The 24,104-nt window shown below is 45.9% G+C and overlaps 1 protein-coding gene across 7 annotated transcripts in view; it reads left to right on the top strand.

Moving 5' to 3' along the window:
• LSAMP (limbic system associated membrane protein) overlaps positions 1 to 24,104 on the top strand; it is a 1,029,781-nt gene that overhangs the window by 688,758 nt on the left and 316,919 nt on the right. For 2 of the 7 annotated variants that reach the window (XM_075106636.1, XM_075106601.1), the window contains exon 2: positions 20,498 to 20,576. In XM_075106636.1, coding sequence (XP_074962737.1) covers positions 20,498 to 20,576 — 79 coding nt within the window. Of the gene's footprint in view, positions 1 to 19,167; positions 19,266 to 19,302; positions 20,577 to 24,104 lie in introns of those variants that run through there. The other 5 variants (XM_075106608.1, XM_075106611.1, XM_075106593.1 and 2 more) reach the window with 5 other exon arrangements.

Here is a 24,104-nt window from a genome sequence, read left to right as displayed (position 1 = left end):
GAGGAGGCGGGACACAGGATCACAGTGAGAGCTGCAGAGGAGAAGGTCCTTGCGCCATTTTGAACGGACAGCAAATGCACTAGCAAGCAGAAGGGAAGACGGCATTGTCCAAACAGATGAAGCTGGGAAAGGAATCAGAGGATTGACTGAAATAAGTTTACAGAGTGAAAACTCTGCAAGTATTCTTCCCACCACCTTTCCTCATAAGTGTCACCACGTGTTCTTCTATCCCACACCTTCTGCTCAGAACAACTCCTCTAAATCCTGTTGCATGCTCACCACAATCAAATCACCCTCAGAAACCCGCTGCTGGGAGCACTGCCTGCAGTAGTGTTGCTGCATGCTTCCCTGGCCCTCCTCACTGGTGCGCTGCGCCTGGGGGACTCTTTAATTTGCAAAGGTGTGGATGATGGTGCAGAGAGGAGAAAGCTGTTTGGCATGGTGGTTTTTCTTCATTTTTGCATACGGCTTTTTAATAGCTGTGTAATAAACCAATATTGATGAAAGAGGTCATTTACCATCAACTTATTTGGTTTTCTGCAATGAGCTAATGTTTAATTAATGTGCAATAACTTTTACAACCAAATGTATCCCTTTAGATTTACTGTGGGGACAGTATGAACATCAACTTAAGCGGCCAATGACTGCAAATGTATTTATTAAGGTTTAAACATGTGTAAATGAGTTTGTGTCTATTTGCAGAGCTGTTAAACTACAGTAAACATGTTCTTTGTCAATTGGTGGTTAATTAACATCCATTAGTTCTCCATTAAGAGCACAGTTTGGTGTCTGAATTTCCTTGCTTAGTACCAACTTTGAATTAGGGCTGTATTTTTTCCTTTTTTCTACCCAGAGTTTTCAAAATCCGCTTTCTCTGTAGGGCTGGAGTGCTAGGAGCAAGGAGATGTGCCAGTTCTTAGAATTTACCTTGCAAGGCAGGAGATTCTCAAGGGGACAAGTGGAATTTTATTGCTCAGTCTTACAGCTCCTATTTATAAACTCAGCAGCCTCCGTCCTCACACATCTCTACCTCCCAGACTTTTGTAGCCAGTGCAAGTTGTGGAGTTGGCTCAGGTGTTTAATGCCTTCATATCTCTGTGAGGCTGTTAGGATGTATTAATGCAAAAGCTGCTAGCACCTGCATGGAGGATGCGCACAGGGCAGATCATGGAGGCCCTCTTTTACCCCAAAGGAAGTTTTTAGGGTTGACATTTCTGAGTGAAGGCTTTTGGGGGTGAGGGGGTTAGGTACCGGGAGTATACCCTCTCAGTTGGCCGCTATGTCAGCAAACAACCACAAGGTGACACTGTCCCAGTACATTATTTATGTTTTGACAGAGGACCGTATATTAACACATTTTGCATAAAAGATGGTTCATTGCATCAGCATCCGTTCCCTGTTTCTTAAGTGAGAATTAAAGGTCTGAGCCTGGCAACAGGCACTTACTAAATCTAGAAATTATGGAGATTTTCAGATTACCTTCAATACATATAAGTACTGCCTTTTTACAGCATGTATAGCCTTAAAGAGTAACAGTCCTCCCCTACTTACAAAGTTGTCTGAGAGCTTTGTCCTACAACTGAAAAATGCCAGACCGGTCTCTTTTATTGTCCCAGCTCATCAGAGAAGTTTTGTCTTTCTCTTCCGTTCCTTTGCAGCTATCAGCATTTGAGGAGATAGAGTACGTGCTTACAGGCAAAGCTGGGAGAGTCCTGCTTCTTTTTTCAGTTGTGTTAAATATATGCAAGTAGGGAAATATAGGCCTGAGAGGCCTGTTACGAGGTAGGCTTTTACCCAGAAAACTCCAGTATCCTTATGTGCTACGTAAAAGAAAAAAAAAAATTTTAAATACAGAAATGCTTTGATTGTCTGCTGGAATTGTTTTTGGATGGTAACAGTGAGTGAAGCTAAGCTGTGTTATGTGTGTAACTTGGGTGTTAATAAATACTGGTGTAGAACTGGCATACATGTAAATGGCTAATAGGATAAGCATCTGGGAACGAGGTACCGTAATGTATGTCAGGTTTTACAGCCAGACACAGTATCAGAAGCATCTGGGAAAAAAAAACAGATCTGCAAAGTACACTAAAATACAGGTAAAAGGCATGTTTTTAGGGGTAGACGTTGGACCTGGTTTTCCCCAGGGTGATGTTTGTTTACATCTGGCCATTTTGTTTTATCAGATTGGTTTTAAAGAGTTAACTGGGTTGTAAGTGTGATCAGGAATAATAGGGTGGACCTGATACTCTTTAGTTGCCTCATGCTCTGTGCCTGCAAACATCTACTTTGGTTTTAGTAACATTAGCTGAATTGGTAGCAACGTTAACTGCTTCCCCTTGATTTCTCCCTCGTGAACCTGCAGTCTCTCTGCGGTTTGTTGCTTTGAAATTATTAAAGGAACAGTCAGAGAAAACAACAGAAGTTTAATCAGCTCAGTCTTTTTTGATCAGTCAACAAAGTTCCCCCTTCAGTATCCTAGTAGTTGGGACCATTGAGAGAAATTGCCACAGTGTCTGTGTAGGGGGAGCACACGTGAAGCATTGAAACATCCAGTTTTGGAAATGAGCTTTCCTAGAAAAGCACCAGCTTGTTCAGGCTCCCTCTGGTCCCATGCACACCTCACTGGGGAGGAAGCTCTTCGTGGTACCTGACACTCTAGAGGAGAGGAGTCCTGTGCCGTGGCCAATATTAAAACTACGCAGCCTACAGAGAAGGGTGCCTATCAGTAAGCATCTGGGTATGTAACCCATCACAAGCTTCTGTCAAGTTACACTAGCAGCATTGGTTTGAGGCAAGATGTCTATAAAACAATCACAACTTGTCCTCCTGTTCCACACTAATTGTAGACAGGCAGCTCCTTGAAAGAACAAGTCTGTAAACTGCGAACAGGTGGACGTGACAACCGTATTAGTTGTGGGCATAAACCCAATGCAGCAGCAGCAGCAACTTGCTCCTTCATTTCCCCGGACACAGGCTTGACCTGAAAGAACTCATCCCAAAAAAGCAGTAATCCAAAAAGTCAAATCTACCGTAGGATGCTTTACTGACTTACAGGAGGAGAGCCAGGCTGGACTTAAAGCATGAAATCGTCCATTGGGGCTATTGGGTTTTATCTTTACTTCCTCGCTGAATTGTCCAGCCCTCCTTGCTGCAGTCAGTGCTTCACATTCAGAAGCTCGGCAGAGTCAGTAAGGAATAGTTTGATGATATTTTTCTGCAGAACAGTAGGACAGGCAGGCCCAGCCTTAGGAGAGGATGGCGACAGGCAGCGGTGCCTAACTAAAAGAGTTATCAAGTTCAGTGGGGAAGCGTGAACTACAGCTCCCAGGAGGCATTCCTTTCCCAGAGGCGCATCTAGTGTATTGTTGAGAGACTCAGAACAAAATGCACTAAATTCAGAGTGGCAAAACATTTTGGTTCCATTGAAAACACTGAGATTTCCTAATTAACCTTGGATTATTTTTTTAAGCACTCTGCATTTTGGAAATGTAAAAAAAATATTTCAACTCTTGACTCTAATTTAGGATGAGAACCGGTGGTGAGGTTGTTGGAATTTTCCACAAGGAAAAAATTCTGATTTGTTTTTTCTGAGCTCAGTTTTAAAAATTGAGGTAGCTGCACTTGTTTCTGTGAAGTGCTTTGATATCTATGGATGAAAAGAACTATAGAAGTGCTAATTATTGTCATACTGGTTTTAATTATTCTGTCATACTGACGGAGCGACTGCCAGTTTTCAGCCAGCCATGTTTTTTACAAGATGTTGTCCAGTCCACAGGTTCTGTAGAAACAGATACTTCTTTTTAATTGTTTTAAAAGAAAGAAAAAAAAGAAAATCCCCTCCATGCTCAGCAGCTGCTACAATGCTCTGATGGAAGTTCAAATCTGCCTGCATTTGCACAGGATGTTAGTGTCAGGACGGTAATGAAGAGAGGAGATTAAAAGCTCCAATCGCTACATATTAGGGAGAAAGCAGTGGAAATTGCTAGAAAGGGGGAGATGCTCTGAAATTTGCTGCATACAATAATTTAAAATGGAAAATGCGGTTTTCCAAAATTTGGGAAAGGTGTGATTTTCACCTCTTTTATTATTGCTGCCCTTGTTAATTATTTGCAGTACATTTTATTCTTTCTTTAGGAAGGTCTAAATGAGGCACTGTGTTTCCAGTCAGCTCAAACGGACCCAGCTGAACCGTTTTAATTCAAACGGTTCACAGATAAACTTTGTTTACCTGGCAGCGTGGCTGTCTCTCACGGGAGCTGTAGTTTAAAGGCCTCAGCGCTCTCCTCTCTTTTCAGCCATTCTGCCTGGCTGTACTACAACCCCCCTAGGGCATCGCTGCCTCAGCCAAGGCCAGTGCTATGTCAGTGGAGTCCCGTGGCTACACCAGAGGTGTGTGTTTATTCCTACGAAACTACCCACCAAAACCTGCTTGGTTTACCTAAGGTACTCCAGCAGAGACAGACTACCTGGCAAGACGCAGCCAGAGCAGCATGAATACTGGCTGGAACTTAATACATATCCTAAGGGAGGATTTACGACCAGGCAAACAATATGCACGGGCCTGCCTAGGGTGTTCTGTTCTCATGGTGGAAATATCAATGTCATGATTTCACTGAAGGAAAGGAACCGTACCGGACCAGAAGTGACCAACTGTTAGTGACCTCAGCTGTTAACCAAATATGATCCAGGACATCTATGGAAATGGGCTATGGTTATTCGTATTACACAGCCATCCCCCGTGAGACAAGAAGCTGCCACGCTGAAAGGACATCAGTGGACATGAGTGGGAAACTTGGCTCTGGAGATGCTGCATTTTGGTGCAGGCACTTTTCTGTCTATGCAATTTAAGGGAATAAGATAGAGCTGTGCAGAATCCTTCATAATTGTATTATGCCTTCTAGGGAAAAAGCACTTGCAGAAGACACAACTGGCATTGGCAGGTTACTCCCTCTCTGTCATGGCTTTGTGTCCCCCTGTGTCAGAAAATGGTTATCTAGGACAAGCAGTGACTCTTCAAGAATGACACAGGGCAGTTGGTCTCCTTAAAAAGATAACAGTGATACTACTTTGGAGAAGAGACTTTCCCCCCTCATCTGGCAAATGATATGTCAGATTGTTAAAACACAGAGGTGATTTGCTTTTTCCCCATTTGCACTCTTTGCTTACTTTCTGTTTATTTCCGATGAAGTAGTCTAGTTCCTCAACACCAACATGATGTGGCAAATGGAAACCTAAGCAGTGTCTTAAACATCCAAGTCCTTCCCCACACATATTTTTCGGGGTGGGGGGGGAGGGGAGGCTGTTTATGTAAAAGCCTTCCATGCAGCAAGCAGTAATATTGCATTGGGTTTTATTAATATGAAGCAGAAAGATCAAACTATCACTGCAGTTACTACGCAGTTGTTGCCTAAGGATTATGGGGCTTTTAAGCAGATAATATACAGTTATTTTTCTTGTCCTGGAGAGAGCCTACTGGCTCTCTGTGTGAGTCAGCTGTAAAGCAGAGGAAGCACACACAGTGAATGTGTCACCAGGGCCTTGAGAGCCCCTTTTAGACTCTATGACAGTGAATTGGTGCCTGACAACTAGATCTGTGGCCTGGTGACATTCAGGCGACTGTTGTGCCTGAGCAAGGAAAAGGGCACTACTTCTTCAGTGAGCTGCACAGAGAAACAGCACAAGGGAGACGAAGAATATATGGGGATCAGTCCGTACTCTGAAGGGGCAGTAGGTATATTTAAAGCGTTACTGTTCAGCAGAGGCAAGAAATTTTCTTTTGGACTCAATGTTGAAAACAATGTTTTGAGTCATGTAAAAGTAGCTTGCAGGTATGGGGAAGTCCTACCAAATGCTTTCATTTAGGAAAGAAAAGACAGACTGGATTCACAGAGGTACTGGGACAGGTAGTGATTTCATTCCTACCCTATGGTCAGAAATCAGGAACCAAAGCAAGACAATGTCAGGATGAGCCTCAATTTGTCTGCGTGAATTGACATGCAGCAGTTGAAATTCTGCCAGTCTGCCGGCAGGCCTCTACTTTCCCATGTCCAGGATCAGGTCCCTGCTATCAACTTTCGTTACTCTAATCCTAGGCATGAGGAAACATGGTGCTGAATGTGACTCTACAAGAGCCAGAGTGCAGGTGCAGCTCTCTGGCCTTGTAATCTTTTTGCCAAGAGTGTTTACTGGGGCAATGAAGAGATCGGAAGTATGTTACAGCTGCGTCAGCGGTATGTCAACTTCAGATGGGTTTGCCAACATAGCTAAGCCTTTAGATCTTTCTCATGGGAGCTTTAAGGTGAAGCTGCCTTTGGGGGCTTGTATTAACAGCCTAATGAAAACAAGGCAGTATGATTTTAGCGTGTGTTAAGCGTAATGACAAGAAGTAGCCTAAGGTTTAACCGATTTTTTTTTTTTTTTTTTTTTTTAATCATGGAAGCATACTCCCTTATTTGTGCTAGGCTGTTCATACACGATAACTAGTTAAATATGTGTTCTTTGCACTTCCTAAATACCACTATAGACGGGACAAGTAAGAGTAATTTTATTAAAAGAACATCTATACCAAGTTAAATTCCTAAATGCAGTCCCTCATTGGAGTTTTCCTTTCTTTTGAGGAATATGTGTCAAACTGTTTCCTTTTGAGGAGGTCTGGTGGCTTCTCCATTTCTCATTGCTTACATTCCAAGTGTTGTTAAGAAATAATCAGAAAGTGTTAATCATTTATCTAGCTGGTCTAAGACAAAAGGAGAAAATCTACAGATAATACTGAATGTTTTGGGGTTTTATTCTGAAACACTTCCTAGTCTTAAACTTTATTCCCCTTTATCTTAATTTTCCAAAGTTTTCTATTCTGAATTAGTATTTATGTGACTTAGTTGCTGTGGTTGCCAGAGGAATTATGGAAACAGCTTTGCATCTTTCAGGGAATGCCAGTATTTGGCATTCTCTTCCATGCTGACAAAACAGTCAGGGAAGATGAGAGCTATAACCTGCTGGGGAAAGTTGTCCTGAACTGCTGGATTCAGAGAACCGGATAACATTGAGCAGCTTGTGCATCCTTTTTGGATTTGCCGTCAGAGCTTCATTAGCTCCACAGTCATATTCCAATCACAAAATATTTCTCTCTGTATACCCAACCCCATACGGCTATCCAAACACATGGCAGCTTTATGGAAAGGTACTACAGGAACTAGAAACGAGGGACTTGGGCTTCACTTCATAAAAGATCTTGGGTGTAGAACTAAGCTAAGGGTCATCTGTCCCATACTAGTAGTGTCTTGAATCTTTCTGTTGGGATTTTAATACATCTAGTAAACTGAAAGTGCATTGCGTGTTCCCCAGTCATCAAGACATTGACTTTAACCTGGCTAAGGTGCTCAAACAGTGTGTTTTAAGATTGGCTCCTGGGAGAGAGGAGAGCTTTAGAGGACTTGAGAACCATACTGGAAGTTACAAGGAAAACTCGATCTACAGATGAAACAGGCTTTTTCTGTCTGGGCTGATTTGTTTTGCTCTCTTGTTGTAAGCATTATTCCCTGACAAAAAGACCACAGAGCTTAAAACTTTATCTTTTTCCTATTCAGTCATCCCAGTAGGTTGGAATATCACATATGCTAGTCTCACCTCGCTCGCTCACACGCATGCATGCACACACAGAGTGTGATGGTTTTGTATGACCCTTTCCACAGAGGACTGACCCTGCCCCTCCCTCACCAGAGTTTCTTTCCTTATGGACTTGCAGCACCTGGTACAGCACCCACAGCTCTTTTGTGCTGTGTAAGTGGAGTGGGGAGAGTTCACCCTGTGTGAAACCTAAATCCTTTCTGCAATTCTCTGCACCAGCAAGAGCGAAACACCTTTTTGGTCCAAAGATTTAAGCTGTAACGCATTCCCACTTTTCTGTGTATAAACAGAACTTCTGCTTCAAGGAGCTTTCTTACTGTAAAGCTTTGGGAGACTGCAGCCACATTATATGTCAAGCGTTGATTTTTTGCAGTTTCCTTTAGACATTTTTGGGCGCTTATGGTCTTTCTCTGCTTCAGTCAACAGTGTTTCATTTGCACAGTGGCATAGAAAGAGCTGTCCAGTACAGAGCCTTCATCAGAGCCTGGCTCGAAAGAACATAAAAGCAGCAGGGGCCATTGGAGGCCTTCTGTTAAGGCTGTTAACATCTGCATGACTGCTGTCAGCATTCATTTACAGATGTTATGTTTACCAAAATGCTTAAATTTCACTTCAACTTCAGGTGTGGTTCCCTTGACTTTCTTTTTGTGATATTAGTGCAAATTTGTTGGCCTGATGGCTTTCAGTGAGTAGTCATGAGTCCTGTACTAGCAGCAGCGTGACTCAATGGGCAAATACTTTTGCACTGGTATCCCTGCTACTTGCTGAACCTTGACCCTTGCTTACAGATATCTCAGTCTTTCAGCCATGGAACAGAGGCTGAAAATTTCAGTTGGTATGAGCAATGCATCCTCAGCACTACCAGAGGTATAATGTGAACAAGGCATTGGCTTTTCATGAATTGCTTATCAGATGCTTACCAGCAGCAGACAAATTTGTTTCAGAAGTTCTTGAGCAATGGTGGGGGTGATCTGCATGGGATACATTGCTTGTGGCTAGGAGTTGATCAGTTTGGCCTCTTGGTGTCTGAGTTTTATTGTTGATTGAAAGATGATGATAAGGCAGAGCAATTTGTAATTACAGCATATTCAGCTGGTGCAGATATTTTCCAAGGAAATATTTTCACATACCCATGTTTGTCAAGGATATGCAAACTGTTTGAAGTCAGAAGAAGCAGCTTTTCAAAAGCTTACATTAATGTATATGTTCCATTTTGCCCTTTAGTAGAGGGGAGGAAAGGTCTGGAATTATCTGGACTTCCAGAAAGCCACTGTTTGAACCACAGTATCCTCTTTCCTGCTAGCTAGAAATTCCCTTTCTCCTCACTGGATGCTTAACAGATCTTCCTGTAAGGTCTTCGTCTCCTTCTCAGCATGGGAGGATTGGCCCAGCTAGTGACAGGCCAGAGACAGGGCATGCCAGCTCTCTCTCTGGCATTACATTCTCTTAGGTGGTTGCTTGGTATGTCCCAAACACAGAGCCAGTATGGAAATAACCGCTTGGTTTGGGAACATGAGAACCTAGAGTTAGCTGCACCCTACTCCTACTGGCAGCTGACTTGTTTTTGTTACATAGTCTTTTTCCTGTCATCCCTGGGAGTTTTAGTTAACAAATATCAGTGACAACAGAGGCCTAAAATATAGTTCTTTCTGTGGTACGTTATCCCTTTAGACTTGTGTCTCTTACTGGTCGCTGTACAAGTGCTTTTGGGTGTTGGGAAGCATTCAGAGGTGAATGGAGATGTCCCACTGAACATTGTGTTAGCGATAAAAAGGACTGGTTTAAGGTACCTGCTTGGCTCTTTCTGTCAGGCAATTCCTTGCAGATACACATGGGCAGGGAGATGCTGTAAGAAGATGGGCTTCCTGCTGGCATTGGTTCTTGCATTATCCTCTGCAGAAATTGTTATGTGAATAGGGACCTTAGTCTGAACACTGCTTTCACTTCATATTGTGTTCTAATAATATCACACAAGAGACATGAAATGGCTTTGATCATAGGGAGTAAATGCCACCAAATATTCTTCTTCCTGCAGCCTTTTCCTTGCTACATTAAAAATTCATGGGCAATAGCAGCAGCTTCTTTTCAGGGCTTAGCTACATCAGCAGATGGGGAGAGTGGGCAGGAATACCAGGGCATGTTGATGGACAGAACAGGGGTGTCCTGACAGAGCTGGGAATAGGAGAAATTTGCACTTAATTTGCTTATGCTGGGGCTGTCTGAGGCCAGTCAGATTCACTGTTTGTTCCTCACTTTGAAGAGCAATGACCTTACTGGAAAATTGCTGTAATTCCATTAAATGGATGTGAATTTAAAGGCATGCCTTAATTTCCACATTTGCTTTGTTCTTTGTATTGCACTCATTCTCCAGCCAAGATGCAAACTCAAGAGGTGAAATCATAGCCCCGCTGAAATAGGTGGCAAAGCTCCACATGATTATATCAGGGCCAGGATTCGTCCAAGGGGCCTCTGCCTGTCAAGACTGCCTTTGACATCTCAGACACTGATAGATGATTTCAGTGGGAAAATTCTTTGAGCTTTAGGCTCCTCCTTCCTCAGACCCTCATCAGATCAGTAAGTTGCAAGGGCTTACTTGAGCAGGTACCTCCCTGCATTTGGCAGCTGTGTTTTGCCATCCCAAGACTGTAAAAAGCTTTTCTGCCAGCTCCTTCGTGCAACACACTCACCAGCTGAAAAGCAGCTCTGCTAAACTGTTTTTACCATTCTTTCTTATGACTGTATGTGAAAGGGGTTGTCCTACCAAAAGCTTCGAAGCAGATGCTTAAGTGACCTAAAGTCTTCCATTTCACAAATTCAGGCCCTCCCTGGATTCCCACTTAGGTCTGGCAAATACAGGACGATTCCTTGCAGAAGAAAAAAAGGTGAAAAGGTCTTACAGGCAATGACTTTGACTAAAAAGTAATCAGTGATAGATATTCCCTAAGGACAGTTGAGGTAGCCTCACCCACAAGTGCTATACGTCTGGTATGTGGTGTTCATCTTCCAGTCCATTCCTGTATCAGAGGGTAAGCAATGAAGTGTGGAAGTGCCTTACTCGTGTCTCCGTCTCATCATAAAAGGTTTTCTTTGGGCTTTTTTTTATTACTCCAGTCTGATCCAACTGTAGTGTTTTTTTTTTCACATCCCCTGCCTTTGTTCAGCCAGCTGCCAGGGTGCTCTGACCAACCTGCTTTTTGTCCTTCCCTGATCTTTGCCTGCTGGAAGAAGCTAGCAGGCTCATTACAGTATTCAAAAAATACCGGTGTGCTGTATAAATTAGTAAGGTAATGAAGTGTCGCTGAAGACCAGGACTATGCACAAATCTGCAGGGGTTTCACAGGAAGCAATGCTTTCGTTCTTGTTTGGGTTGTTGGCTTTTTGTTTCATAAAGCCCCATGAGCTGCTGGATCAAGCAGGTTGCAGGAGCTGAGTAAATTGTCATTAGAGGGGGTGTGTTTGCTGGCACTTCAGGGCTTGAGCCTGGCTCTGACAGGTCAAGTTCCCACAGAGGTTTTACACCCCTCCAGGAGAACACCTGCCTATTATTACTCTTGCCTGCAAGCTTTTATAAATGGCCCCCAGACCTCTGCTTTAGGGAGCCGTTTCAGGATGTGTGCATCACTCATCCAGCCCAGCATAGGCAGTGTTGTAAGCAGGGGTTCAGAGAAGAATGTTCTTCAAGAGTTATAGCTTTGTCTGATAGGTGTTGCTTCCTCTGAGCAGTTTGCAACTATGTCCACACTCAAGTTTGCTTCACCTTATCCAAGTTGATTTAAACGTGAGTTGGGATGAGGCTGAATCAGAGTGGTTCTGAGACAGGGTTCTGCTGCTGCTGCCGTGTATGCCCACAGGCCATACAGCTGCACTGCTGCTGCGTCCAAGCACAGGACTGTGCCGGAGGCTCTGTGGGCCTGTCTAACAGAACAAGCTCCTGGAATCACCTCCAGCACAATCCCTTATCTCCTTGAAGAGCCCCCTTATTCCTTCACCTCTTGGTGGGCAGGTCCTCTGTTCTTTCCCCCCAACTCCTAGTTCCCCTTTCCTCATGCTTAGGCTTGGACCTAAAGTTCCCACTCCTGGCCCTACTTCTGTGCTCTCTGGCTTCGTCCCTAGGACAGTGGTATTAACCTGGCATCTGTCCCCTCTCTCAGAGGCTGCTGAAAAGACCATGTTTCCCTCTCTGGTACTAGGTGTTGGGCATTTGTGGCAAAGTATTGGACTAGAAATAAAGTGGTACAAAGTGAGACTCAAACAGGTACAACACAATTTTTCAAGGAGAGGGTCTCTAACAACAGATGACCATTTAATCTAAGCAGACAAAAGCATGATTCGATTCAGTGGCTGCATGATAGAGAAAATAATGTTTGTGCTTAAAACAACATGAAAAATTCCTAACCTGAGGTGGTAATTAGTCATTAAACCCACTGACACGGGGTAGATCTCTGCAGTTGGGGTTGCTTAAAACGAAGCCAAGAGCCTTTATTTAACAAGGTGCTCTGGCTGAGCTGCTGGTTGTGGCTTCTTGCCAGAAGTGGGTGAGTCTCTGTGGCTTGGGCCAGGCAACTGGGCAGGATGATCTGAGCAGTCCCTTCTAGCTGTAAAATGTATGAATATGACTGGGTCTGACAGAAACAGGGCATGGGACCAACCTAGGAAAGGGAGAGAAACTTGAAAAATAGCAGGGTGAGGAGATTGGAGAAAGGAGCAGAGAAGCAGTGTGGGAAAGGGGAAAAGAAAAGCTGAAATGCTCTAAAGTAAACGTTGAAAGACTAGGCAGTTACTAACTCCAAATGGAAATGCAGAGACATCCCTGACCTGTAGCCTGTAAGAATGGTATTAACTGAGCCTGTATCTGTGGGACAGTTCTGGCTTGTCCAGATTTTCAAGATGACATGTTAAAGATGAGTTTTTGTAATTTTCAGACCTGAACGCAGTGAAACGATTGGAAGTGTTTTCAGAAGCTTGAATTCAGGCAGGTCATAGTTTCAAAGGGACCCTTCTCCAAATTTCTGCATACAAATTTCTCTCTCAGCTTGTTGCGCATGAGGCTTTCTGACAGTGCCTGGTCTCCTGATAGCATCACAAATCTTGAGATTCTTTCTTGTCTTGCTGAAGGCCTCACTTTAAGTTTCATAAAAGCTATGTGGGAGCTTCTGTAATGGACAAGAAAATGCACAGCACAACAGCCTGCCGCACTCTATTCTTCACAATAAAATTAATTCTCTGGTGATGATGAATGTGTAGCATGTATCATTTCAGCAAGACTTTGGAGCTCTCTTCCGAATCATCACTGTCAGAATGATTATTCTCATCCATTAGCATCATGTTGAGAACTCCACACCAGAGCGGGTCATTGAATATATAGCAAGGCTCAAGAGAACAGGTTTGACCATCTCTTAGTTGTATAGGATTCCTGTCTGCAGTGATCATAACATCCCTTGCAACTGCCAGACAGTCGTTTTGGGGCCTGTTAATGACTATGTCAGAAATAGATCACACCTGGTGTGTTCTGTAGATTGTGTCTTGCAGGGGTTTTCTGTATTGTAGTGTCAGATCACCTTGCAGTCTTCAGTTCTTCAACCTTTGAATACTGTTGGAAGCTAAAGCATATGTTAGGATCTCTGCTATGTAGCTGGGAACTTTGACACGCCCCGAGAGACGGGACAATTTTAAACGGTTAAATTAGGCATCTGCTCTGAAGTGCCCTCAAGAGAAGATTATCTCTCTGAGGGCAGAGGGAGCCTAGGGAGATTAGCTTTTTACGCCTTTGTGAATGCCTCATTAAGTGATTTACCCAAATTCACTGAGGAAATTGGGACTGGATATATCCCAGGTCCTCCTAGAACATCCCAACCTCTGGGTCATTCTTCTGCTTGTGTGTTGGGAGGGACTGTTAACTACTCGAGCCTCCTTCTGTGAAGTTGATCTTAATTACTTGTGCTGGGGGCTGTAAATATTCACCAGCATCGGGAGGAATGTTTTGGGGGGATAATAGGCCTAAGCGGATAGAGCTATTGCTTTCCTACAGGAAGTGAATTCTTTAAAGACCTGTAGGGTTGAACTCTGGCTCCACCTGACTCATCTAGTGTTACTTGACATTGGTAAAGCAATGATTTCACCCCCAGATATAAAAAGAAAAGAGATCGTGAAGCTGTCCTCAGTGGGAGGTATGGGACTGCTTGTCTAGATTTGCATGCCTAGCTCCTATAGCCATGTTTGAAAATACAGGTCAACATAATACCTGGTCCCCATGAAATATGTCAGAACTGGGATCAGCTCTTTCCCTGCTTCTGATGCTGTGAGCTGGCCTTCCTTGGGAGACAGGTCACACAGTTTCCCACTGGGGCTGCTGACTCAGCTGGGAGATGGCAGGCAGCTTGGCTCCCTGCCATGCAGCAGCAGTCGCTCAGCAGCGTGGCCTCCCGTGGTTTTGAAGTGATTTGACACCCTCCGACAGACAGCAGCTGCAGAGCCCAGTTCTGAGGTGTCGGTAAGGAAGTCGCTGATGATATGTGATATTTCAGGGAAAAGGCAGCACCATGCTCTTGATATTACTGATTGCTTATATTCTTGTTGTGTTTGTAAGGCTGGAAGGGCAACTTTTGTTTTCACTAGAAGGGAAGCGCCCTCTGTTTCTCATTCCTATGAAGTAGGAAGGACCTGTTGCCAATGACTTTGTAGTTCTACAAGCACTTGCTGTGGTAGCAACCAGTAATTAAGGCCACAAACCAATTGCAGTGCTAATTCTTTAATCTCACTGGTCATATCCTGATGTAAAAAGGCATCTTCAGGCTGCTCTTTTCCTCCTGCCCAAGCTTCAGATTTGGTCTTTAACTAGAGGCGAAACTTTCTGAAAAGTCTGAGCACAAAATCTCTTTATCTAGTTGTACAAGGCTTTTTCTTTCAGAAGGGATAACGTGTTTTTCTACCCACGCAGCACAGAAGTAGATGAACTTCAAAACTAAAGGCCTGTGTTTTAGCTGTTGGAAATCCACATAGCTCTTTTGACAGCAGTGGTGATATGTCAGCTTACAGCAATTGAGAACCTGGCCCTTGGCCTCTAAATTGTCCACACCAAGGTGATCAATTGTGAAGCCAGATCGATTGCATAATAACAAGGTTACAAATTGGTGAAAATCAGCTATTGTTCTTGTACAGGGGGGACGTTCTGTTACAGCTCAGTGACCACAGTTAGAAAGAGGTGTTGTGCATGCATGTTATCATCCACAGTTATGCCCTGAGTGCTCTCAATGCAATAAATCCTTCTACCTAATGGGGTCCTTACTTCAGAGGAAGCTTGGTCTTGTTGCAGTGCATTTCTGGATGTGAGTCTCAGGCCTAAGCTGGCTCTGATTTTCAGCATCAAAAGCCAGTTTAATTTATAGACTTGCAAAACATTCATAAGAAGCATGTCTTTCTTAAAATAAAGCACATTGTGGAACAGTTACTTCTAGTATTAGAGCCATCATGCACATATATTTTTCTCAAACTGCATAATTTTTCCCCATAACCTGTCTTCCCTAAGTGCCTTAGCAGACTTTCTTCTTTTCAGTTGTCTCATGGAAATTATTTTTCCACTCTTTCCAGCAGGCTCTGGCCTAGTATAGATGGAGGCCACTTTATCAGGCAGGTGTAGCTGAAGGAATGGGCAGAGTATGGCCTACCGTGACCTCTCTCTTTGAGTCTGAGGAGAAGGGCATTTACCACTGAAAGCCCATCTCCTCTTCAATTTGCCTCTAGAGGCACCTGCTGCAGTCAAAGGATTTTCCACCTCCCTCCTAGCCCTGACTTTCCTCCCTCTCTTCTCCTGTGGCTCCCTGAATCCCAGAAACCAAAGGAGAGTGAAATGTAGCTGCTTAAGAAAATGGAGTGGGATGCTGCCCTTGCACAACAGGGTAGAAACGTGTGCATGTAAGAGCTGGACGTACAGGAAGGAAGAGAGGAAGAACAGATCACCACACCCCTGCTACAGCCCCTAATCTTCCTCCCCGTGTGTGGAAACCCCTCTGGCTCTTCCCTCTTCCTCTCCATAACTCCCCTGCCAATGCAACAAAATTGCATTTCCTCTGCATGGCTGAGAAGCTCTGAGCAGGCTCTGCTGCTGAGTACAGCAGTGTATCTTGACTAAACACGTTATAGCTCACAAAACATCATACGTTTTCACTCACCATTGCAGATACCCTGAATAAAGTCCCTAGATGCTTGGACTCTGCTGGCAGACCAGATGTACAGTCCCCTTAAAACAATCATGTGGGTCAAGAAAGGGTCTGGAGGCTTTTGTACAAGCAGTTCTTTTGTATTTTTGAGAAATATTTTTTCCCTCATTCCAGCGAGGTTTGGGAACAAGTCACCAGTTTGGGTGTGGTTGGTAGTGAATGGAAGTCAGGTGACAACAGTTGCCAGTTTGTGGTGTGAGCTGATGAGCCTCACTTCTGCTCCGAGAGGGTGGCCATCCATATCATACAGATGGCTGTTGCAGTTGGCATTGCGTGAAGTTTCTGTGGATTGCTCTTTGCTTTTAGCCACCTCCAAATGCAGAATAAAAATATCCGTATTTGTGGCCGGAGTCCATGCTTTAAGCTTCTGTTGGCTCTCGACGAAAAGCAGATGGCACTTCAGGCTTTCACAATGTCGATCCCTGAGTATATCTCAAACTGAGCTGCCACACAGGTAGGCAGAGGTGACCTGAGTGCTAGTCCCAGAGCACCTCGGCACCGCATATTTCAGTGGAGGCTGCCTACCCAGTACGGAGTGTCTCTCCTGCGGCCAGCTTACACACCTAGGCTGTGATGTCTTCAACACATTTCCCTCAAAGTCAGGGAGATCAAGGTGAGCCAGGCTGTGTCTGCTTGTGCTGCTGTTTTCCTTCCAGCCTGCACGCAGAGCCACCCCCTACCCACAGAGTGGGAGCACAGACACCTTCCTAAACCTGTCATCTAAGTATTTCTGTCGTGTCTTTGGTGGTGCCATACAGCCTGCGCTCCTCAAGGTGTGTTGCTCTAGGCCGTGTTTCCTTTGAACAGGGTGTAAGTGTTTTGCGTTGGAGGAGGTTGATGTGGTACCTGTAGGGCTGGGTTCATGCTGCTCCATCCATTCCTGAACTGCACAGTGACAAAATTTGGTCAGTCAGGCTGGCCCTGCCAGTCCTGCACCTACCGGGAGTATTGGGAAATGGCGTTAAAGATAGCAGTATGGATTTGTGATGTCTGCACTCTGATTTTTTTACCTGAATTTTTCCTCAAGTTTTTAGAATGTTGGAAAGTTAGAAAGCAGACCTGCTGTTTCTTTATCTGCTTCCAGCAGGGGGAGATGGGTCCAGGGAGTTATTTCTTCTGGGAACATGTACAAAAATAACATTATTTATTTTACTCATGAGGTGCTCTCCTAGGATTTGAGTGATTTCTGCTTGTTTGGCCTTTTATACCCAGGCAACCCCTTCCTTTTGCTTCTGTACACTTATAAAAGCAAATAAGACCTATCAGCTTTAGGTTTTGTTTTTGTTTTATTCTTCCCAAGGTTTACAAGACCCTCCAGGGAATTTCTTCCTCGTCTCTCTGTTTACTATGATTATTATTATTAAATAGTTATGCTACGGTGGTTCTAATGAGGATTGTATAAATGTGTAAGAAGATGAAGACTTCTTCTATACTTCCATCTCAGCAGAGGGGCCTCCGAGTCCGCTGTGACGTCCCCCACTTTGTAGGGAGGCACAGCCATGTGCAGTCCCACCTCGAGTCAGGATGTTATTGAAGTCTGGGGACAGGATTCCTTCCTTTTCCCTCCCTGAAATCCCCTCTGTTGTTCTCTGTATAAAACATATTGGTGCCACTTTCCATGAACTATATTTAACTAAGCATTAAATTTAGATTTAACTGGATAGTTATTGCCTCCTAAGTAAATACTCTGAGATAAGGAAATATTTAGTGAGCTCTAGCAGTTGGGTGGCAGATGCTTCTTGCATTGCATAATAGTTAATCTTTGACAAATATGTTTTCCTTACTCCACTGGCATTTAATTAACATACAATAGCTCTTATTAAATGTAGATGAAGCATATGTGGGAGACCCATGTAAAAAGGATCCATGCAGTGCTCTGACATGCAAGGGGGTGTGTATCTGTCATTGGTAACTTCATATGGGACCGGGTCTTTTAGCTGTACTCAAACTTTGTCACAGGAGTGCAGAGGTTTCCTCCTGGTGATGCCCATCGTCTGAGATGCTAGCAGCCTGAGGGTGTCTCTCTGTCCCTTGTGCTGTCCCTTGTGCTGTCCCTTGCCCTACAGCAGTGCCTGCTAGTCTGTTAGCAGCATGGTCTTCTTCAGAGCAATAGCCCCTTGTCAGGTGAAACCTCTCTGCTTGGGAACATCCAGTTTGGGGGTTAGCCCCCTAGCTCCTTCTTGTTGCTCCCCTTCTCTGGTGCCATCTGCATCAAGTCTCCTGCAGGGGAAATGTCTGAATTGGCTCGCTCCTTGGCTTGAATACAAAGCAGTCATCTCTTTTGCTGCTGCATGCGTGGCACTGGAGCAGTGGTGTTGTGACCTTAGCCCTTTCTGTGGGCCTTTAACACATGCAGGAATTGTTTAAGTACTCGTAGGCAGCACGGCCTTTCCCTACCAAGGCTGCAGGGGCCAGTTTCTAGGGGTTCAGAAAGCAACTTGATGCATTCCTGGAAGAAGAAAATCAGTCGAGGGCCATTAACTACAAAGACACTGCCACTGGCTGGGGACATGCCTCAGCCACAAATCACGGGAAATTAGAGAAGTGCTCTGGGGCAGCACCACTGCACGCTGGCCTTGTGCTTGCACTCTGCCCCAGGCGTTGCCTTTAGGCTGCGCTCAGAGACAGGACAAAGGGTTAGAGGGACCTTTGATCCTATTCTGCGTGGCCATTTGTATGACACGGAGCCATTCCTCACGTCTCTCCAGTTTGGGTCCGCTGTATCCCCATAAGGCTTCAGGACCGGAGGTGATACAGGCAGCGGCACCATGAGGGTGCAGCACAGCAACTCACAGCAGAGTTCCCCTTGGCTTTTCTAGCACCTGCTTCTCTGGACCCCCCCCCTCAAACCACCTCTTTCCTTTTTGCTCCCAGCCCCGCCGTGCGCTGGCCACGGAAGGGTTACGCTGGCAAAACACCCCTCGGAGCATCCCTCCTCATCCCTCCTGCGGGCAGAGGAGAAACAGGCTGGGGGAATGAATGGCAGGCAGGGAGGCAGGCAGCAGCAGTTAAAACATACGGCTCATTCCTCTCCGTTAATTGAATCTCCCTTCTCTTGCGAGGGTGCGGGTGATGGTGCGCGGGCCGTGGGAGCGTTCCCGGGTGGCGGGACTCAGCTGCCGCCCGGGCGCGGGGCTCAGCTGCGGGCGCTGCAGGCGGGGAGGACAGGCCGGGCATTCACGGGGCCGGCGGCTCAATACCGGCTTTGTCCCCGCTCCGTCCCTCAAAGGCTGGGAAAGGAGGTGGGGGGCGGGAAGGGCTGAGCGGGGAGAGGTGGGAGGGAGGCGGAGGGAGGGATGTGCAACTGTGTTATCTGGTGCAAAGTCCGAGAGGGGGAACAGCGAGGCTGGAGGCTGCAGAGGCAGTTGCCGAGAATGCCGCTCTGTAAACCAGCGAGCTTGTGGCTTTGGGCCGCAGAGACAAGTTGTTTGCACTTTTGGCCGCAGCTTCTTTGCCCCCTCCCCCCTCCCCCCCTCTTTTCTCAGCGTTTTCTCCTGTGAATGTTGGCCGCATCTTCCTCCATCCTCTGCTCTGCTCCCGGTGCCTCCCTCCCGCCCCGCTTCTCCCGGCTGCTCCTGCCTTTTCCTCTCCGCTTCCCGCTCTGCCTCTGCTTCCCGTTCCCCGCCCGCACTCCCCTTCTCCCCCTTCTCCCCTTCCCCCCGTGCCTCTTTCTCCAGCCCCCTCTTCCTCTCGCATCCCCTTTCCTCTCTGCCTCTCCCTCCTCCCCTTTCCAGCCCCCTCTCCCTCGAGGCTTCCCCCCTCTGCCCTCCAGCCCTCTTCGCTTCCTCCAGTGTCCCCTCTCCCAGCTGCAGTGCCCCGCTCCCTCCCCTTCCCAGCCCGGGTCTGGCTCCCGAAGGCCCGGGGCAGCCCCGCTCCCCGGCGGGGGGCTGGGTGGGTGGGGGCTGCCCCCCCGGGGAGGGAGTCGGGAAGCGCCGCTGCAGCCCCCCTCCCGCGCCCACCGCCGCCGTGGTGCCGCCGAGCTGCCGTCTCACCAGTCAGCCTGCCTCCTCTCCCTCCCTCCCTCCTCTCCCTCCCTCCTCGCCTCCTCCCTCCCTCGCTCCGCCTGGGAAAGTGGGTTAGGAAGGGAGCTCGGGGGTGGGAAGCTGCACAGCCGCGCACTGGAGCAGGACCATCCACTCGCGCATCCCGGCGGCACAGCGCTCGTCTCGTTCCTTTGCCTTTTTTTCCACCTCTCTCCATCACTCCAAACGGGTCGATTTAATTTTTATTGGTTTTGGTTTTTTTAAAAAATTATTTTGTTACCTGACTTTTTCCTCTTGTCTTTTTTTTTTCCCTTTTTGTTTTTAATCGAAGGTTGTGCTAAGAGTTTTTTTGGAAAGCCTTAAAAAAAGAAAAAAAAAAGGGGGGGGGGGAAAGAAGCCAGCAAGAGACTGAAAAAAAAAGAGCAAGAGAAAGTGGCAGCTAAGGAGGACTGTGAAATCACCTCCCCTTTCCGGGGCTGTCGATCAGAGCGAGAGTTGTACATTATTATTATTGTTTTTCTTTCTACATCTGTCTATCCACATACACCCGCAGAGAGAGTGACAAGTACAGACAGTGAAACTCGACGAGACCAGCCATGGTAGCAAGGGCTCAGCCTGATCGGAAACAATTACCGCTGGTCCTACTGAGATTGCTTTGCCTTCTCCCTACAGGGCTGCCAGTCCGCAGCGTGGATTTTACCCGAGGTACCGACAACATCACCGTGAGGCAGGGGGACACAGCCATCCTCAGGTAGGGCATTTTGCCAACTTTTCCTTTTCTACGTGTGCCTCTATTTCGATGTATGCAACGTACACACACGAGGCGATACAGATTTTTGTGTGTGTCTCTGAAAGCGTGTGTTATTTTACCTCTCGAACTGCAGCAGCAGCAGCAGCTGCTACAAACAAGCTCTGCGTGTGTGTTTGTGCTCTAACATAAAAAAATTGCAACGCTTTTGAAAAACCTCTCGCCACCGCTGTCCTCCGTGTAGTGCTGTGGATCAAAAGAATTTCAGTGGGGGAAGACCTGTTTGTGTTAGCCAGCTCTCATGAATGTACAGTTTCCACCAGCCCTGCAGTATTAATAGAGAAATCAAAAAGGGATCCAGCTGTGCTTGCCAGATGTTCCATAGATCTTCCCATACTTCTTTTTGTACCTATGCAAAAACTTTATCCCTGGTGTTGCCAGAACTCTCAGGCAAGTTCTTTTGTGAGACTCTGGCTTTTGCTTTTATTTATTTATTTTTCTGCCCTGAAGGGAGGGGAGATGGATACAGTGGCTGAAAAGGCTGGTGAAAAAATGGTGTAAGAGCTCCGACGTTGATGGAGCTTGCATCTCGTTCACTGTGTTGTTTTCTTTGCAGGGCTAAGTAGGTGGGTGTATGCCGTGCCTTCGTGTCTGAGCGGTTGTGATGAGGGTGTCTTTGCACATGAAGCCTTATTTGCAGGCAGTATTGAGTGTTATATTTCTGTATTTGTTGTGCAGGTTTTTGAAAGGTAGTTCTGAGGCTACTTGGGCTTTCCATTAGGAGTGTCCCACATGGCTGAAAAGCAGTCTTCTTTTTCCTGTGGGTTTCTCTTTCAATTCTGCCTTGCTGAACTTACCTGCAGCAACTTCCCTAGTGAAGGAAAATTCTGTGCGTGTGAGTGTGTGCACACATTGTGTATTACGGCTATAAAACTACTGGACGTAATTTAAAATGAGTCTGTAATCTGTATGAGGAGCTGATAGTGCACAAACCCTGAAGCATCAAGGGAGCAATTCCCTAGCAAAGCTAACAGCAGCAGCAAAGTTTTCTTTCTCTGAAATAAATCCTCCTAGATGTCACCAAATGGTCTGCTACATGATCCCTTGTGTCCTGCATCACTCCCATTTAATGATAGCGGGGTATGTGAGCTAGCAAGATGGGATCAGGGAAGAAGGATGCTAGAAGAGGGATATGTGTGTGTATGTGTACACATATCACTTCTCTCGGCTCCCGTGTGCTGGGTTGTTTTGATCCTGGAATATCCGTTCAGCAGCTTCCATTCCCCAGCTCTCCAGACTTGTTAACTCGCATGTAAGATTTATCCACACGGAGTAATAGGATTTACAGAGTAATTCATCTGCCTTGCGTATGCGATGGAAGGGGTTTAGATGCGACACGGTAAACACCTAACAAGGGGTGTTGCCTCTGACTCCCAGCTCCTCTCCTCTCCCTTCCACTCACTAGCAATGCATATATCCCATTAACCCTTTTCTAGCAGGACTCCCAGCTGACTTATCCCATTTTTAAAGGCAAATCACTTCCATCAATCATTTATTTTGGAGGGGCTGCTCAGGCAGATGTTTGCTGGCATATGTTTGGTACATAAAGCATCAGACAAGTCATTAAGCTCGCTTGCCCAGCCAGGGGTCACTGGGTTTCTATTTCCCACTTAACCTTGGAGCTTTTGAGTTTATCTAGACGCTGTGTGCTAAAGCTGCATTTGCAGCAGAGAGGGCTGAGCGGATGGTGGAGATGGTGCCCGCATGTGTTGCGTGTAAAGCGTTCGTCAGCAAGCTCAGCGGGGCTGCATGGGAGAGCGGTTTCACTGTTTGCATGTGGAGTGTGTGGCTTGCCAGTGTTATGTCAGGCACTAAAATAAAACACCTGAGCGAAGTGATCCAGCTGTGTCAGCCAGATGTGTGCCAAGTGACACAGTTCGCAGGAGCGGCATGCCACCCGCCCATGTAACTGCTTGCCCCGAGCAATACGGTGTTCCTGGCAGGCTGCGTTTCTGTTAGAAGTGAGTGTAGCTGGTGCGCAGGCTTTCCCTCCCTCAGCTGCCTTCGTAAGCTCTTTAAGCAGATCTGGCCGGCTATATGTTTTTCATGTTTCCTAGGACGAGCAGCTGTCTCCCCTCCCTTTCCCTGGGACCAGCCCTAGGTTTCTGGCATGTTTCAGTCCCTCCTTCAGAGGAGGGGCAGAAGCCAGACTGTGCTGGGAGACAGGACTGCCACATGAGGCTGGAAGGGGTGAGATTTCCCTCTGTCCCGTACACTTTAGGTCCTCCAGGATGGCATTTCATTCCCTCAGTTTTAAAGCAAGGGTTGGTTTGCTAGCTTTCCTCTTGCTGTTATCCCTGCGCGCCCCCAAACATAACTCAATTTAAGACAGCTTTGCGTTTGAAAAACTCACAGCATCCCGCTCTCCCTGCCTATAGATCCACTCGTGATGATGCGAGGGGAAGAGCCAGATAGGAAAAAAACGTTAGATGATCTAGACTAACTGGGCTCAGAGCAGATCTTTACCTCCACAGAGAGATAGGTAGGAGGTCTGTATACAGAGATCGTATCACTTATCTTTGCTATGCCTCTACTTCAGAGGGAAGCGGGAGTGTGCAGCAGTGGTTTACCAGTGCCCAGTAGCTCCATCCTGTAGCTTGAAGGGAAGTCAAAATGTAGGAGGGAGAAAAAATTATAGGCAGTTGGAGAGAATTAAAGGCAATGTACATAGTGATAATATAACTAAAAATATTTTGTTCATGTAAATTGTGGTGCAAATCATTCGGCAAAGCACCAAGAACAGGGTATTCTGAAGGATTCTTCTCCTTTGGGGCCTTATTCGTTTGTAGATGGTGTTACACTTTCAAGTGGAAGAATGGGTGGGTGGACTGTTCTATGAAGTGGAGAAAAAAAATTTATTATAAACCCTAATGTTCCTAAAGGAAGCTGCTCCTCTGGAACTTCATCTACAGCTTGTTACTCAGAATAGAATTATTCTGGGAAGTTTGGATATGACTTTTTAAAGCTATGGCATTTAAAATATTCCCTTGCTGTGGACTTTTTAAAAATGTTCCTAACTCTATGCTGGCTCATCTCTTAAATGACCTGGCAGCAGATTTGATTCATTTGTTGGCCTTGCTGAAGGTTGATGACTTTTAGTGACTATTTGGCATGGGGATGTTAGTCAGGGAATTGCAGAGAGGGAGAATAAAAATAGCTCGTGATAGACTATCCACAGGGAAAAAGGTAATGATCTGCTCCTTGGAGCAAGGCTGAAAAGGGAGGAGGGGTCGGAAAGCTGCAACAGGTGAGAAGGGCTGAGCAGAGCTCCTGGAGTTCAGCCAGCTACAACTAAGAAAGGAGAGCAGGATGCTTCAAAGATGACACTGTGTATCAGAGAGCCTGTCAGACTTGCTAAGGTTTCATCTTTTTAACTCTGTCTTCAGCAAGTGAAGAAGGACACTGAGTCCTGTTTTGAGTATTGAGAGGGAACTGTGTGCTATAACTCCTGCCAGTGTTTTTCTTGCAAGA

The sequence above is a fragment of the Phalacrocorax aristotelis genome, chromosome 1 (assembly GCF_949628215.1).
Source record: "Phalacrocorax aristotelis chromosome 1, bGulAri2.1, whole genome shotgun sequence".
Taxonomy (NCBI): domain Eukaryota; kingdom Metazoa; phylum Chordata; class Aves; order Suliformes; family Phalacrocoracidae; genus Phalacrocorax; species Phalacrocorax aristotelis.
Note: the sequence above shows the minus strand (reverse complement) of the source record. Positions and strands in the feature narration are given on the sequence as shown.